Genomic DNA, 15,662 nt, shown 5'->3' with positions numbered 1-15,662 from the left:
CATTTTCACTGCCAGGCCAGGTTGGATCCCTGATTGGGGAACTAAGATCCCTCAAGCTGTGCAGTGTGGCTGGGAAAAAAAAGTTCAGGTCCCATAGTCATTGGTTCATATATCTAATGTAACATTTGTTAAAAGTGTCTCTGGGCTTGCCAGCCCATAAAATCTACCTTCCCTCAAAGGGGAAGTTGATAAAAGTAAAAAAAAAGAGCTAGGTCTGTATTCTTCACTCTTGTTATCTGCTGTGTGCTTATGGTGAGGGACTTCTTTCTTCTGGCCCCGACAAGAGGCCTGGATACTCTGATGCTTTCCACTGAGCTCTGTGCCAAGCCCTACTTGTCTCATCCGGAAAAGCCAGATGAGGCTAATGCTGGCCTGCAGGGCCATACGGGTGTTTTTGATGACTCCCATGTGTGTGCTAAAATAAATACAACATTAAACATGCCATTTTAACCATTTTTAAGTGTAAAATACAGTGGTATTAATTGTGTTAAACTTGTGCAACTATCACTACTGTTTTCCAGAACTTTTTCATCACCCCAGACAGAAACTCTGTACCCATTAAGCAATAACTCCCCATCCACCCCTGGCTCCTCCCAGCCCCTGGTAACCTCTAATCTCCTTTCTGTCTCTATGAATTTGCCTATTGTAGATATTTCATATAAGTAGAATCATACGGCATTGTCCTTTTATGTCTGGTTTATTTCATTTAGCATAATGTTTGCAGGGTTTATCTTATGTTGTGACCTGTGTCAGAATCTTACTCTTTTTTATGGCTGTTTGTATTTACCACATTTTCTTTATCCATTCATCTGTTGATGGACACTTGAGCTTTTTACATCTTTGACTATTGTGAGTAATGGTATAATGAACACTGGCATACAAGTATCTGTTTGAGTTTGTCTTTTCAATTCTTTTGAGTGTATACTTAAGAATTGCTTGATTGAGTGTATACTTAAGAATTCCCTGGTGGCTGAGCAGTTGGGGCTTTGCACTTTGTGCAGACAGGGAAAAAAAAAATTTGCTTGATTGTTCTGTTTAACTTCTTGAGGAATTACCAGATTGTTTTCCACAGTGGCTATACAGTTTTATATCTCTACCAGCAATGTGTGAAGTTTCTAATTTCTTTACTTTTTCACCAATAACTTAACTTCCTTTTTCCTTTCTCCCTTCCTCTTATCCTTCTTTATTTCCTTCCCCATCCTATGTGTGAATTAGTATCTCATTTTGGTTTGCAGTTCTAGTGGATTAGTAATGTTGAGCATCTTTTCATGTATTTATTGGCCGCTTGTATATCTTCTTTGGAGAAATGTCTACTCAAGTCCTTTGGCTAGTTTATAATTGAGTTTTTTGTCTTTTTGTTGTTAAGTTGTAGGAATTCTGTATATTTTTGAATATTAGATCCTCATAAAGCTATGATTTAGAAGTATTTTCTCCCATTTTCCAAGTTGTCTTTTCACTCTTTGTTTTTTAACCTTCCTGCACAGCTTGTGAGATCTTAGTTCCCCAAGCAGGGATCAAACCCGTGCTCCCTGCACTGGAAGCATGAAGCCCTAAGCACTGGACCGCCAGAGAATTCTCTCTTCACTTTCTTGATAATGATCTTTGATGCATAAAAGTTTTAATTTTGATGAAGTCCAATTCATCTATTTTTTCTTTTGGTGTCATATCTAAGAATCCATTGCCTAAACCACAGTCATGAATCTTTTAAGTGTTTTATTGTTTTAGCTCTTATATTAAGATCATTGATCTGTTTTGAGTTAATTTTTATACAAGCTATGAAGTAGAGATCCAATTGTCTCAGCACCAATTTTTGAGGAGACTATTCTTTCCCCATTGAATGGACTTGGCACCCTTGTTGGAAGTGATTTGGCTGTATAAATTTACTTACGGACTTTCAATTCTTTTCTACTAGTCTATATGTCTGCCTATGCCAGTGCCACACTATTTTGATTACTCTAGTTCTACAGTGAGTTTTGAAATCAGGAAACAAATCTTTTAACTTTGTTCTTTCTTTAAGATTGTTTTAGCTAATTGGGGTCCCTAGCAAGTCTGTATGGATTTTGAGGGTTCTCTTTTCCACTTCTACAAAAAAGACTGTTGGAATTTTGGCAGGGATTGTGCTGAATCTGTAGACCAACTTAGAATGTATTAACAACACTTTCCATCTACAATATGAAGTCTTCCAGTCCATGAACACAGGATGTCTTTCCATTTATTTTTGTCTTCTTTAATTTCTCTCAGCAATGTTCTATAATTTTTCATGTACAAGCATTTTCACCTCCTTGGTTAAATTTATTCCTGAGGGTTTTGTTTGTTTTTTTGATTTTAGATGCTATTGTAAATAGAATTGTTGTCTTAATTTTCTCCTTTAAGTGTTCAGTGTTAGTATATAGAAACACAGCTGCTTTTTGTGTGTTGATTTTGTATCCTGCAATTTGGGTATTTATTAACTCTAGTAAGCTTCCTGTATATCATTTGGGATTCTCTCTATACAGAATTTTCTGTAGGTAGGATCATGTCCTCTGCAAATAGAAATAGTTTTACTTATTTCTTTCCAATTTTTATACCTTTTCTTTTCTTTTCTTGTCTAATCAATCTGAATAGAACTGCCAGTACAGTGTTGAATAGCAGTGGGGAAATGTCGACTCCTTGTGTTGCTCCTCATCTTAGGGTAAAAGTTTTCAGTCTTTCACCATTGGGTATGTTGACTGTGAATTTTTCCTAAATGCCATTTATCATGTTGAAGAAGTTCCCTTTTGTTCCTAGTTTTCTGAGTGTTTTTATCATGAAAGGGTGTTGGATTTTTCAGATGCTTTTTCTGTCAATTGAGATGATCATGTGTTGTTTTTTTTTTTCCCCTTCGTTCTGTTAATGTGGTTTATTATATTCATTGATTTTCTTATGTTAAATTGCCTGTGACTTCCTGGCATAAATCCCCTTTGGTTGTGGTATTAATCCTTTTAATGTTGTTGAATTTGGTTTGTTATAGTTTTGTTGAAATTTTGTGCATCTCCATTCAGAAGGTGTATTGATCTATAATTTCCTTTTCTTTTGGTGTCTTTTCTTGTTGGCTTTTGATCACTGCTCCAGGGTCTCTACCATTTTGGGCTTGCATCTGGGTTCAGCACACTTGGAACAGTACCCAAACATTATTCGGCCCAGAGCTGAAGTCTCTAGGTGAGAGCTAGGAGAGCTCTTAGGAGACTGTTAGTCCAACCTGTCTTTTTCTGACAGGGAACCTGAGCTGTGAGGCGAAATCCAAGACTCATAGTCCTGAGTTAGGCTGGAGTGTCTGAGGCCAGGCTTCAGAGTCTGAGGTGTTGTCTCTGGAGCCCAGCTGCCAAGTGTCCCTGTCACTTTAGAATCCTCGTGTGCTTCTCTTCAGGAGGCAGGAAGGGAATATCAGACTTGTTGCCAAAGAGGTTCCTTGGGTGGAGTACTCCAAGCTGTCTTTCCTGTCTGGGTTGGGGCTTACAGCAAAGGGTGGTCTCCTCCCTCCAGGCCTTGTTGTACATCTCTGGAGGATGTGAGAGTCCAGAGGCCTGCTTTCTAAGGTCCTGTCCTCTGTCTACCCCAGGCTGGCCTGGGTCATGGAAGAATCTCCAGTCGGTGAGAGCTGTGCTGAGGCTGTGTCACTGTGTCCGCGGGGTCTCCCGAGGGTGTGCTCTGGGAGGTGCTTAGGATGCACCAGGGGCCGTGTGAGCCAGAGCCCCAGCTCCTCTGCTGAGCATGGAGTTGGACCCTTTTTGGCTGTTTCTGCGGGTGTGCTCTTTGCATGCAGCTTCCGCTCTCCTGTCAAGGTTCAGGGAAGTAAGAATACCGAGAAGCTGACACGAAGGCCCAGTCCCCCATTGTGTCTCCCTGGTATTGAAATGTTGCCCTGGGACAGCCCAGAGAGAGTCTGATGGCTGAGAGCCAGCAACCTCCTCAGTGTGCAGCCATCAGCTGGCTCTTGAAGATGATTTTTTCTATGACTCTCAAAGTAATTTATATTAATTGTAGAAAATCTGGAAAACTAAAGAGAAAGGAGAAGAATGCAAGCCGCCTGGAGTGTTCTCGCGACTCTCCGCATGACTGCAGTGGATCCAGTGGGCTGTTGCTTTTGTGGGAGAGTCAGCAGAGCGGGTGGAGGGCAGCACAGGCCCCGGAGGCCACCAGTCCATTCTCAAGGCTGGTCATCTTGCAGGGCCCCAGTTTACCTCTGCCGCCCCAAGGCGGACCTGGCGGTGGTCTGCAGGGGCCACTGCTGCCACCGCGCCTCCTCTGTCCTGCTCTCCGGTGGATCCCTACCCAGCTTGGCTCAAGCAGGGCCACTTGGCACCCTCCTCTCTAGAGCCTGACAGAGACGCAGAGTCACTCTTCAGGCTCACGTGTTTTTTTGCAGGAAAGGATAGGGATTAAGGTGGATGCCGACTGATGGCCTCCCTGCCAGGTAGCTTGTCGGTTGTCTCTCTATACTTACTGTGTCTAATGTGATAGACACATGATAGTCTTCAGATGGGTTTAGCTTACTTTCAGTTATTTTATAAGGTAAATAACTTTTCCTGCAAGCTCCTCAGATGTATCCTGCTGCTTGAAAAGAAAGCCCTGGTGGACATATGAACCATCGGGGAGCTAAGCTCTGTCTATTCTAGTCACTGGCTTGGGGAGCGAGAGCCCCTTTTGCCTCCCAGGAGACCATGGCAGCCTGTGTCTGTGAGTGTTCCTAGCGTTGCCTGAGTTTTTACCAAGAAGGAAGCAAATTCTCACCTCCTTTTTCCTTGGTAATTCCATGTAAAACAGGCATTCCTCTTTAGATGTCCCAAGATCCAGGCCTTTAAGGATGGCCTGCTTTCCTTTACCAGATTGCAGTACTCGAAGGGCCTCCAGTGGACAAACTGGACTCTAGGGTTGTAGTCATCCACCATACTATCTTTATGCCAGTACCAACACTGTTTTGATTATTGTAGCTTTCTTGTAAGTTTTGAAATAAAAAAATATGATTCTAACTTTTTTTTTTAACACCCTCATTGATTCTATGTATTGCTTTGGATGGTATTGACATCATAACAATATTGTCTTCCAGTCCATGTATGGGCAGATGTTTTTCCATTTGTGTCTTTTTATGTTTATTTATTTCCTTAAATTAAAAAAATGTATTTTTCAGCCATGCCATGTGCCTGTGGGATCTTAGTTCCCCAAATAGGGATTGAACCCAGCCCCCCCTGCAGCAAAAGTGCTAAGTCCTACTGGTCCCTGGACTGCCAAGGAGCTCACTATTTGTGTATTTTTAAATTTCAGCAACATTTTAGGGGTTTTAGTGTATAAGCTTTTTGCCTTCTTGGCAAAGTTAATTCCTAAGTATTTTATTCTTTCGATGCTATTGTAAATGGAATTATTTTCTCTTTTCCTTTTTTGATTGTTCAGTATTAGTATGTTGAAACACAGCTGTTTTCTGTGTGTTGTTTTTGTATCCTGAAACTTTGCTGAATTTGTTTGTTCTAACAGTTTTTTGTGGAATGTAGAACTTTCTACGTATAGAATCATGTCATCTGTGAAGAGATAGTTTTACCCATTCCTTTCCAATTTGGATGCCTTTTTATTTCTTTCTCTTGTCTAATTGCTTTAGCTAGAACTTCTGATATTCTGTTGAATAAAAGTGGCGAAAGCAGGCACCTTTCCTGTTCCATTAGAGGAAAAGTCTTCAGACTTTCACCATTGAATACAATATTAGCTGTGGTTTTCTCATGTAAGACCTTTTATTATGTTGAGACTGTTTCCTTTTATGCCTAGTTTGAGTGTTTTTGAGAAGTAATATACCATACACTCCACTCACTCACAGTGTACAATCCAGTGTTTTTTAGTGTCCTTATAGTTTTTTTTCGCCTCTTTGCTTATCTTAACCTGGTTGGATAACAGTTTTCAACTGTATGAATACTTGCTAGAAGGCTGCATGTTTTTGAAATTTTAGGACATCATACTTTTGGAAAGACAATGTCACACAGTGTTTGAAGAGTTGGGACTCATTCCCTTTGAACTCTGACTTAGCTTGACCTCATATGAACATTTCAAGTTAGGGTCCTGTGGGGCTGCTCCCTGTATCAATGACACTCACAGGGGCATGACATTCAAGTGTGGAGACTGGTCTCTTCTGGGTGCTCTACCCTTAGCTTACCTACTCAGATTCTCAAGATGACCCTGGGGTTTGTACAGAGGCTCCCAGACCATCCGCTGGTAAACACTGCCCCAGCTGTGGGGTAGCGTCTATAGGAAGGTGTTGAGGGGTAGCTGCCAGAGGTGGAAGGGGCTTCTCCTGTTGAGAGACCTAAGTAACTTGTGTTTGAGTACATGTGCCTTAGTAGTTCCCTGTTCTCTTGGGAAGTTGTGGAACCAGATCTCTGTTGCTAGTGGCCAAGCATACATTCTCTGGATGACCCTTGACCTCCCCTATTTGTAGCCCTAAGCAGTCAGGGGTCACCCAGGAAGCACATGTGCTTCAAACACATAAGCCTTCATCTTAGTGTCAGGAAAGCTGAATGTGAGGGGTGAGATCGCATGTGGTGTTGGGCTCTAAAACAGGGCAGGATTAGTAGCCTGGCATCCAAGTTAGGAAAACTCCAAACTCCTGGCTCTATTGCACTTGCATATGTTGATTGATGACTGCAGGGTAGTCAGGGTCATTTGCTGTTTGGTCAGAGATGGCATAAAGGGAATGGAGACCAACTCTTGGCAGCCTCTTCCATGTAAAGTCAGGAAGCTGATTATTTGGGCTGCTATTTTTCTGGGAAAATGTGCAGGTTTTAGCCTAATGGGAATCCTGCCAGCAGGCTTACACAGCTTCTGCTCTTGATGGTTGCTGAAGGTCCCCTTTTGGCAATAAGTAGCAGGCAGTTTGAGAGTCTCAAATCCTTTGAACCATAGAAGCCTTTCTTTGAAATGTTGTTCCTTCCCCTTTTCTCCCTTGCCTTCCCTCTCCTTTCCCCTAACCCTTGCAGGCCAGTTATTAGGGCCATGTGTTGATTGGTGTCTTTCATGGGTTCTGCCCACAAAGATGCGAAAGCTGGTTTCAGGGGAAAATGGGTAGGTTAGACCCTTCCTTTCTTCTCCTCCAATACCCATTGTTGCAGCCAGCCAGAGAAGGGCATTCCGTTTACTGCAGATGGAAGGCTCGCAGATTCTGGAGCACCATGTGGTGGGGACTCTGGTAGTGTTAGGATACTGGTCCATATGTTTCGTGGAACATGCCGGAAGAGGAAGAGAAGAATCCAAGATGGAGAAACGAGGTGGTTCCTTGCACAGTTACAACAGGGAGCAGTTGGAATGTAATTTCCAGCTACTTGGAAATGGTCAAAATAAGGCAACCCCATGTGATTGCTTTACAAGAAAAACATTTTTATTGTGGTAAAATATGCATCACATAAATTTTACCATTTTAATTATTTTTCAGTGAACAATTCAGTGGCATGAAGTACACTTACATTGTTATGCAACCAAAAGTTACACCTTAGCCATCTTGGTTGGTGTTTTCACTGTTGTGATCTTCTCAGCCACATGTTGATACTCATATGTGGTTAACAGTAGGCATTGTATGTGGGTTTCTAGTATTTTACACTTAGATGGTGGTGACTTGTTTCTCTAGTTTCTGAGTTCTTGGGGAAATACCTTACTGTGTCTTTGTATACTACAACTATATAGACTAAAAAAACCTGTTCATTCCCTTCTCTGACCTTCCCTCTCACGAGTGCAACTGAGATATCTTTGACAGAGTTGCCCAGCACGGGTCCCACCTGGTTGTGGCTGCCTTGGTTGTTTAGGTTCCTGGGTGGAAGGAATAGAGGGTGGGTCTCTGGGGCCTCACACACTATCACCTTCAGCTTTGGATGATTAAAGAGGCCAGTGGTGAATGTATGGGGCAGGGTAGTTAATTTGGAGACCTCAAGAGAAGAAACCCTGTGTGATGAGGGGTCTTTATGACTCTATATGGATCCAGCTGGCTGTGCTTTTTCCATGTCTTGGTTCTTGCTGAAGAGTGGCTTGTCCCTGTGGCTTAATCTTGCATTATTCTGCCAAACACTCTGTAGGATTGAACTACTTACTTTAGGTACTTCTTGAGAATAGATTCCACTGCCTTAGCTGGGAGCCAGAAGCCAAAGGACGGGAAGCAGTGATTCCAGGAAACTTTCCTCTGAAACTGAAGCCAGTGATTCCTGGTTGTAGACACTACCTCCTGTTTTTCCAGCTGCTTAAGGCATTGAGAGATTTCCATTAGAAAATCAAAATACAAAGGTTCTCCAAGATCCACTAGTGTGTTAAAGGAGTCTCTGCCTTCATTGCTTTTCCTGTTTTTATTTTACCAAGAAATATTTGAGAAGGGAGATGCGTAACCATTTGTTAACCAAAATGTTTGTGTGTGTGCTTTTTCAAAGGTACATGGGAATAGGACTCTCAGCTCAAGGCGTCAACATGAACAGACTTCCTGGTGAGTCACTGGCTAAGAGAACATTTGTCCTGGTGTCTTGATCCATTCTGTGATGAGAATCATGGTGGCAGCCAGCAGGCTGGAGAGGACTTTGTTTGCTGGCTGCCTACCCGCCAAGCCAAGCCATTGGGTGGAGGATCCTAAAAGGTAGCCACTGGGTCGGGATGGCATGGGCTTCTATTCCAAAAATGAACTGGCAAGTGATTGTCCTTCATGGAATTTGAACTGTTTACAGTCAGAACCAAGCGACCTGAGCTTGCTCTCTGTGGGGATACGCCTCAGTAGCTCTCACTCCCATTGGCCTTTGCTTGACCAGTCTGGGACTCTGGCATTTTGGAGAGGAAGGCTGCCATCAACCTAGGTCCTGTTTTCACTTTACCATGTTAATGGCCAAAGCCTTAAGGGACCTCCCACGTGGAAGACAGTTGAGGCAATATCTTAATAAATAGGATGTGCGTGAGACTTCAGCTTACAGTCAGCAACCTCAGATTTATAAAGGAGCACTCTGGGCCTGCTGGTGGGCCTCCTCAACCACCCAGGTGCCCTTTCAGTTGTTTTCTGCCCAGCAGCTCATGCCCAGGCCTGGGCTAGGCACAGTTGAGAGGACAAAAGCCTCTACCAGAAGCTAGTGGGTTCTAGAAGATGGTCCCAAATTCATTTGTCGGCCTGAGTGGCCTAAGTGACAAGGTGTACACTACCCTGACTCTGTCAGGTAGGCAGGCAGAGTCCCTATGTTTTGCCCAGGCCCTCTCTGGTTTTTGTGCCTCTGACACAAAGAAGGCAGCTGGCTTTTTCCAAAGAGGGAACACCACTTAACCTTCCAGTTTTTTTCCAATCTGTGTTTAATATCACTCAGGCTTTTTTTTCCTAATTGACTCCTTTCAAGCACTAGAAATCTTGACTTGCTCAGGATGGATTACAATTATCAGGAATCTGACTTTTAAAAAAAATTGGCTTCAATCTGAGCAAAACTGGCCTTTAGTTATTAATCAGAATGTGTGTGGCATGTTTGGCCTCTTTGTGCAGCGTGCAGCTGTGATGTTTGTTATTCTAGCCTTGGCCGACTAGATGTATCTACAGTGGTCATAGCTCTGCCTCTTTGTGAACAGGGAGCTTAGAAAGATAATTTCTCGTCAAGGGTAAACTGATTCTTAACCTTTGTCTTGCACTAAATGTGCTCTTGAACCTTTGCATGGCTTTGGTTGCAGAGAAAAGAGGCTTTTATAGGTTCATTACACAAAAATAACTATTATAATCTGTTATTGAGTGGGACTTTAAGCAATTCTGAACACTGGTTAAATGAATTTTTGTTAATCTCTGTGAAGGAATACTGTGCAGCCATGAAAAGAATGAGGAGCCTCTTCAGGTAGTGCTTTGGAGTAATCTCTGGGATGTATTATTAAGTAAAAAGTATAAGGCATAGAACAATGTATATTATGTTACCAAATGTTTTTTTAAAAAAGGGGAAAATGTGCATCACTATATCTGTTTGTACATGCATAGAATATCTTTGGAAAGTTAAAGAAAAACTTAAAATATCGGCTGTCCCTTGAATCAGGGTGACTGGGGAGAGGACTGGGAAGAAAATTTTTCCCTTTTGAAGCTTTCAAATATTCTTTCTTGTGAATATGTTATCTGTTTTAAAATAAATAAATAAAATTAAAATAACTGAAAGCCCCTTCATCAAGAAGTCCTCATGCCTGTCTTTTAGCTGGTCTCGGGATGTGGTCTTTTACCATGTGCAAAGCATGGTGTTCTGGGTTCCACACGTTCATCCTTCTTTAGTAAGAACCGTTTTCACATGGCCAAAGGCTTCAGGATCCAGGGAGTGGAGCATATGAGGTTAGAAGGGGTTCAAGGGACGCTGAACTGACCTGAAACTCTTGAGATGTAGCCGTGTGGAGCTGACTTAGTCTCTTTGTCTTGTTCATAAGATGGGGCTTTTGACCCCTCTGGGCTGCTTAGAGGTCAGCTGAGGGTCATATGCTTTGACATTGTTAATGCAATGTTGTTGTGAAGTCAGACTCTGCCTGGGCATGGGAGGTGACTGTAGGGAGAAGGGGCTTGGGGACAGTGGATAAGGTGTTAGTTCCCACACTAACACATCAGGAGGGCTAGCGCCTTATTTACAGCCTCACTGGTGCATCTGTCTTTTGGCAAGAGAAGGGAGCCTCGGTGTTCTATGCATATGGCACCTGTCTTCGTTTTCACTCTGCCTGCCAGCTCCTGAGGGTTTTCCTTCCTGCCATATCTGATCATCTCCCTGATTGTTCCGTAAGTTGGAAACTAGGAATCAGGATGCATCTAGGTAGGGATGCACCCTAGGAATGATGGATGCCTCTGGCTTTCCTGGATATAGGACTGGCTGAGTGGCTGGGCAGACCTAGCACAGGACAGATGTAGGGACAGAGGGGAGACACCCCCTCGCTTCTCAGGAATGATGGGGGCCTGCCACTGTTCACCTCAGTGCTGTATTTGGAAGATCAGAATCCCTTTTGGTGCTTTCCATTTTCTGGGGTCACTTTGTATATGTGTGTGTGTGTGTGTGTGTGTGTATGTGTATGTGATGAGCATATGTTCTCCAAAACCAGAAGAATCATCATTCAAAAATGGTTATACCTGAAATTACTTGCATGTATTTTGGTGGTGAAGTGAGAGATGGAGGATGATAGTAGTTAAAACCTTCCTGCCAGATTCATCTCATTTCTAAGAGGCCATTGGTTGAGATGAAGGCTATTTGGACCATTTAGATGTATGGTTGGTGGGAAGGGAGCGATAGTGGTGGCCTTAGCTGTGTCTAGAATTTGAGACTTTGGTGTTAACTCCAGATGAGATGTTGAGGGGTGATGTATCTCTTGATAAATTCAGGTGTACTTAGTGGAGGGTGGTGGTAGGGATGATTATGGTTGAGCAACAGTGTGAAGTGCTATCTCACCCTGGTTGCCTGGAAAATCCCATGGACGGCGGAGCCTGGTAGGCTGCAGTCCATGGGGTCGCTAAGAGTCAGACACGACTGAGCGACTTCTCTTTCACTTTTCATTTTCATGCATTGGAGAAGGAAATGGCAACCCACTCCAGTGTTCTTGCCTGGAGATTCCCAGGGACAGGGGAGCCTGGTGGGCTTCCATCTATGGGGTCGTACAGAGTCGGACACGACTGAAGCGACTTAGCAGCAGCAGCAGCAGCAGCAGGAGTTTGCCAGATGGTTTTGGGCAGTGATCCTATGGGGCCTGTGAGTGGGTCTCTTAAGTTGACTGCTGTGATGGGATGGTTTCCTGGGAACAGTCAGGATGAGCCAGTTGAGGGAAGAGTCTTATTACTATGGCAAGGGGCCTAGACTTTTATGTATATAAGCAGTGGGGGCTGCAGGACTGTTGTTTTTTTTTGTTTTTTTTTGTTTTTTTTGCAGTGTACTTGATTTACAATGGTGTGTTAGTTTCAGGTGTATAGCACAGTGAATCAGTTGTACATACAGCCACTCTTTTTTTTTTTTTTTGAGATTCTTTTCCCATATAGGCCATTACAGAGTACCGAGTAGAGTTCCCTGTGCTATACCGCAGGTTTTTTTTAAATTATTTTAATTAGAGGATAATTACTTTACAGTATTGTGGTGGTTTTTGCCGTACACCAGCATGAATCGTGGAGAAGGCAATGGCACCCCACTCCAGTACTCCTGCCTGGAAAATCCCATGGACGGGGGAGCCTGGTAGGCTGCAGTCCTTGGGGTCGCTGAGGGTCGGACACGACTGAGCAACTTCACTTTGACTTTTCACTTTCATGCCTTGGAGAAGGAAATGGCAACCCACTCCAGTGTTCTTGCCTAGAGAATCCCAGGGATGGGGGAGCCTGGTGGGCTGCCGTCTTTGGGGTCGCACAGAGTCGGACACGACTGAAGCAACTTGGCAGCAGCAGCAGCATGAATCGGCCATAAGCATACATGAGTCCCCTCCCTCCTGAACCCCCTTCCCACAGCAGGTTCTTATTATTTATCTATTATATACATAGTAGTGTATATATGTTAGTCCCAGTCTCCCAATTTATCCCTTCCCCGCCTTATCACCTGGTAACCATAAGTTTGTTTTCTATCTGTGACTTTACTTCTGTTTTGTAAATGAATTCATTTGTATCCTTTATTTTTTATTTATTCCCCCGACCCCTTTTTTGGCATCCCTGTGGAATGTGGGATCTTAGTTCCCCGCTCAGGGATTGAACCTGTGTTCTCTGCATTGGGAATGCAGAGTCTTAACCACTGGACCACCAGGGAAGTCCATACTCTTTTTTTTTTTTTTCTTTTAGATTCCATATATAAGTGGTAACATGATATTTATCTTTCTGAGTCTGACTTACTTCACTCAGTATGACAGTCTTTTGGTTCATCTGTGTTGCTGCAAATGGCATTATTTTGTTCTTTTTTTATGGCTGAGTTGCAGGAGTGTTTTAAGCAAAGGCAAGATGCAATCAGATTTGCTAGTTCAGGAGTACCTAATTTAGAGGAGGCCTTCTAGATGGGGTCAAGGTTAGACCAGGGATCTTGGGCAGTAGGATTTCTAAGAGCTCAGGCATGTCAGGGAGCTTCAGGAGGTGGTAGATTATGGTTTAATAAAAAAAAAAAAACTTTCTTTCCTTGTCCTAAAATATTGAACTGGAAACATTTCATTAGAAGTGGACAGTTAAATTTATAAATGTCTATGAGTGTATATTGAGGTAACTCAATGTATCTGGTTTATTTGAGAAGAATCCTACTAGGTCTTTGGGAGGGGTTCCTTATTTTCGTTGCTGTATATGTAGATTATTTTCTATTTGCAAGTTTAGAATAATTTATCAGTGCCAGTTGCTCTTTGGGGAGGACATTTTTTGTGTCCTCTTCCTCTCTTATTAGCTGGTTCAAGTAGCAGCTTGTTTTCTGTGGCATTGCTTTTAGTGTATTCTGCTTTGCCCTTCTGGTTCTCTTAATTTATAGGAAAATGACTGTGATTACTATTATCAGAACCTAAAAACATTGTCGTGATTGATCTTTTTGATTAATTAATTAATCCATTTTGTTAATTAGTAAAAAAGAACAATTACTGTTATCAGTCTTGTTTTTCTATGTAGTTTTAATTTGAGATATAATTAACATCCAGTAAAATTCACTCCTCTGAAGTATACAATTCGATGGTTTTAGTATAGTTACAAAGTTGTGCTACCATCACTGCTATCTAATTCCAGATTATTTTCACCATCCCATATAAAAACTCCATACCCATTAATAGTCATTCCTGGATTTTCCCTCCTTCTGGCCTCTGGAAACCACTGATCTACTTTCTGTCTCCATGAACTTTTCCTGTTCTGGAGATTTCATACCAATGGAATCATTATACATAATATGTGGCCTTTTGTGACTGGCTTCTTTTCAGTTAGCATAATGTTTTTGAGGTTCATCTACACTATAGTATATATCAGAGCTTCATTCCTTCCTCTGGCAGAATAATACTCTGTTGTATAGACATATCACATTTTGCTTATCCATGCATCTGTTGATGGTCATTTGGGTTGTTTCTGTATTTTGGCTGTTTTAATTGATGCTTTTATAAACACTTGTATACAAGCTGTTGCACAGACATGTGTTTTTATTTCTCTTGACTATACGTAGGTGTAGAAATGCTGGGTCATATGGTAACACTGTTTAGTCATTTGAGGAACTACCACTGATTTCCATGGTGGCTGCCCCATTTACATTCCCATTAGCCTGTATATAAGGGTTGATTTCTCCATATCTTTGCCAACACTTGTAATTATCTGACTTTTTGATTGCTGCTGCTGCTGCTAAGTCGCATCAGTCGTGTCTGACTCTGTGCGACCCAGTAGACGGAAGCCCACCATGCTCCTCTGTCCCTGGGATTCTCCAGGCAAGAACACTGGAGTGGGTTGCCATTTCCTTCAGTGTATGAAAGTGAAAAGTGAAAGTGAAGTCACTCAGTCGTGTCCGACTCTTAGCGGCCCCATGGACTATAGCCTACCAGGCTCCTCCATCCATGGGATTTTCCAGGCAAGAGTACTGGAGTGGGGTGCCATTGCCTTCTCCGGACTTTTTGATTATAGCCACCCTATTGGGTATGAGGCTTCCCAGGTGGTGCTAGTGGTAAAGAATGTCTGCCAGTGCAGGAGACGCAAGAAACTTGGGTTTGATCCCTGAGTCGAGAAGATCCCCTGGAGTAGGAAACGGCAACCCCACTCCAGTATTCTTGCCTGGAAAATTACATGGACAGAGGAGCCTGGTGGGCTACAGTCCATGGAGTTGCAAAGAGTCAGACACGACTGAGCCATTTACAAACAGCAGCCCCAGTGGGTATGAAGTGGTGTCTCATTGTGCTTTTCATTTCATTTCCCTGACTAGTAATATCAAGCCTCTCTTCGTGTGCTTAGTGACCATTTATCTATCTTCCTTGGAGAAATGTCTGTTAAATATCTTCTGCCCTTTTTTTTTTTTTTTTTTTTGCCACACAATGTGACTTGACTGTTTTTAAGTTGGGTTATTAATCTTTTTATTATTGAGTTGTAAGAGTTCTTTATATGTTCAGAATATAAGTTTCTTGTCAGTGACATGATTTGCCATTTTTTTCCCCTATTTAGGTTGTCTTTTTTTTCTTTTTTCATATTCTTTCTTATTATGATTTATTATAAGATATTAAATATAAATCCTTGTGCTATACAGTAGGACCGTGTTTATTTTATATGTAGTAGTTTGTATTTCCTAGTCCTAAAGTCCTAATTTATCCCTTCCCTTATCCCTCCTTTCCCCTTTGGTAACTGAAAGTTTGTTCTTTATGTCTGTGTATCTGTTTCTATTTTGTAAATAAACTCATTTGTATCATATTTTAGATTCCACACTTAGGTCATTTCATATGATGTTTGTCTTTCTGACTTCACTTAGTGTGATGATCTCTTGCTGCAAATGGCATTATTTTCTTCTTTTTCATGGCTGAGTAGTAGTCCTCTGTGTGTGTGTGTGTGTGCGCGCGCGCACGTGCGTGCACACACACACACACACACACACACACACTAGACTGTCTTTTCTTTTATTCTTTTATATTTATTTTTATTGGTCTGGCTGCCCCAGGTCTTCCTTGCAGCATGTGGGATCCAGCCTGTGAAGTCTTAGTTGAGGCATGTGGGATCCAGTTCCCTGACCAGGGATCGAACCAGGCCCCCTGCATTGGGAGCA

The 15,662-nt window shown here is 42.4% G+C and overlaps 1 protein-coding gene and 1 non-coding gene across 3 annotated transcripts in view; one reads left to right on the top strand and one right to left on the bottom strand.

Moving 5' to 3' along the window:
- The window catches only part of RANBP10 (RAN binding protein 10), a 60,412-nt gene that overhangs the window by 12,041 nt on the left and 32,709 nt on the right, over positions 1-15,662 (top strand). For both annotated transcript variants that reach the window (XM_006072007.4, XM_006072008.4), the window contains exon 3: positions 8,406-8,458. In XM_006072007.4, coding sequence (XP_006072069.1) covers positions 8,406-8,458 — 53 coding nt within the window. The remainder of the gene's footprint in view (positions 1-8,405; positions 8,459-15,662) is intronic.
- Positions 12,650-12,722, bottom strand: TRNAG-CCC. Its single transcript has one exon. It is a non-coding gene; the product is annotated as a tRNA-Gly (tRNA).

This window comes from Bubalus bubalis, chromosome 18, assembly GCF_019923935.1.
Source record: "Bubalus bubalis isolate 160015118507 breed Murrah chromosome 18, NDDB_SH_1, whole genome shotgun sequence".
NCBI classification, from domain to species: domain Eukaryota; kingdom Metazoa; phylum Chordata; class Mammalia; order Artiodactyla; family Bovidae; genus Bubalus; species Bubalus bubalis.
This window is presented reverse-complemented; position numbering and strand designations above follow the sequence as displayed.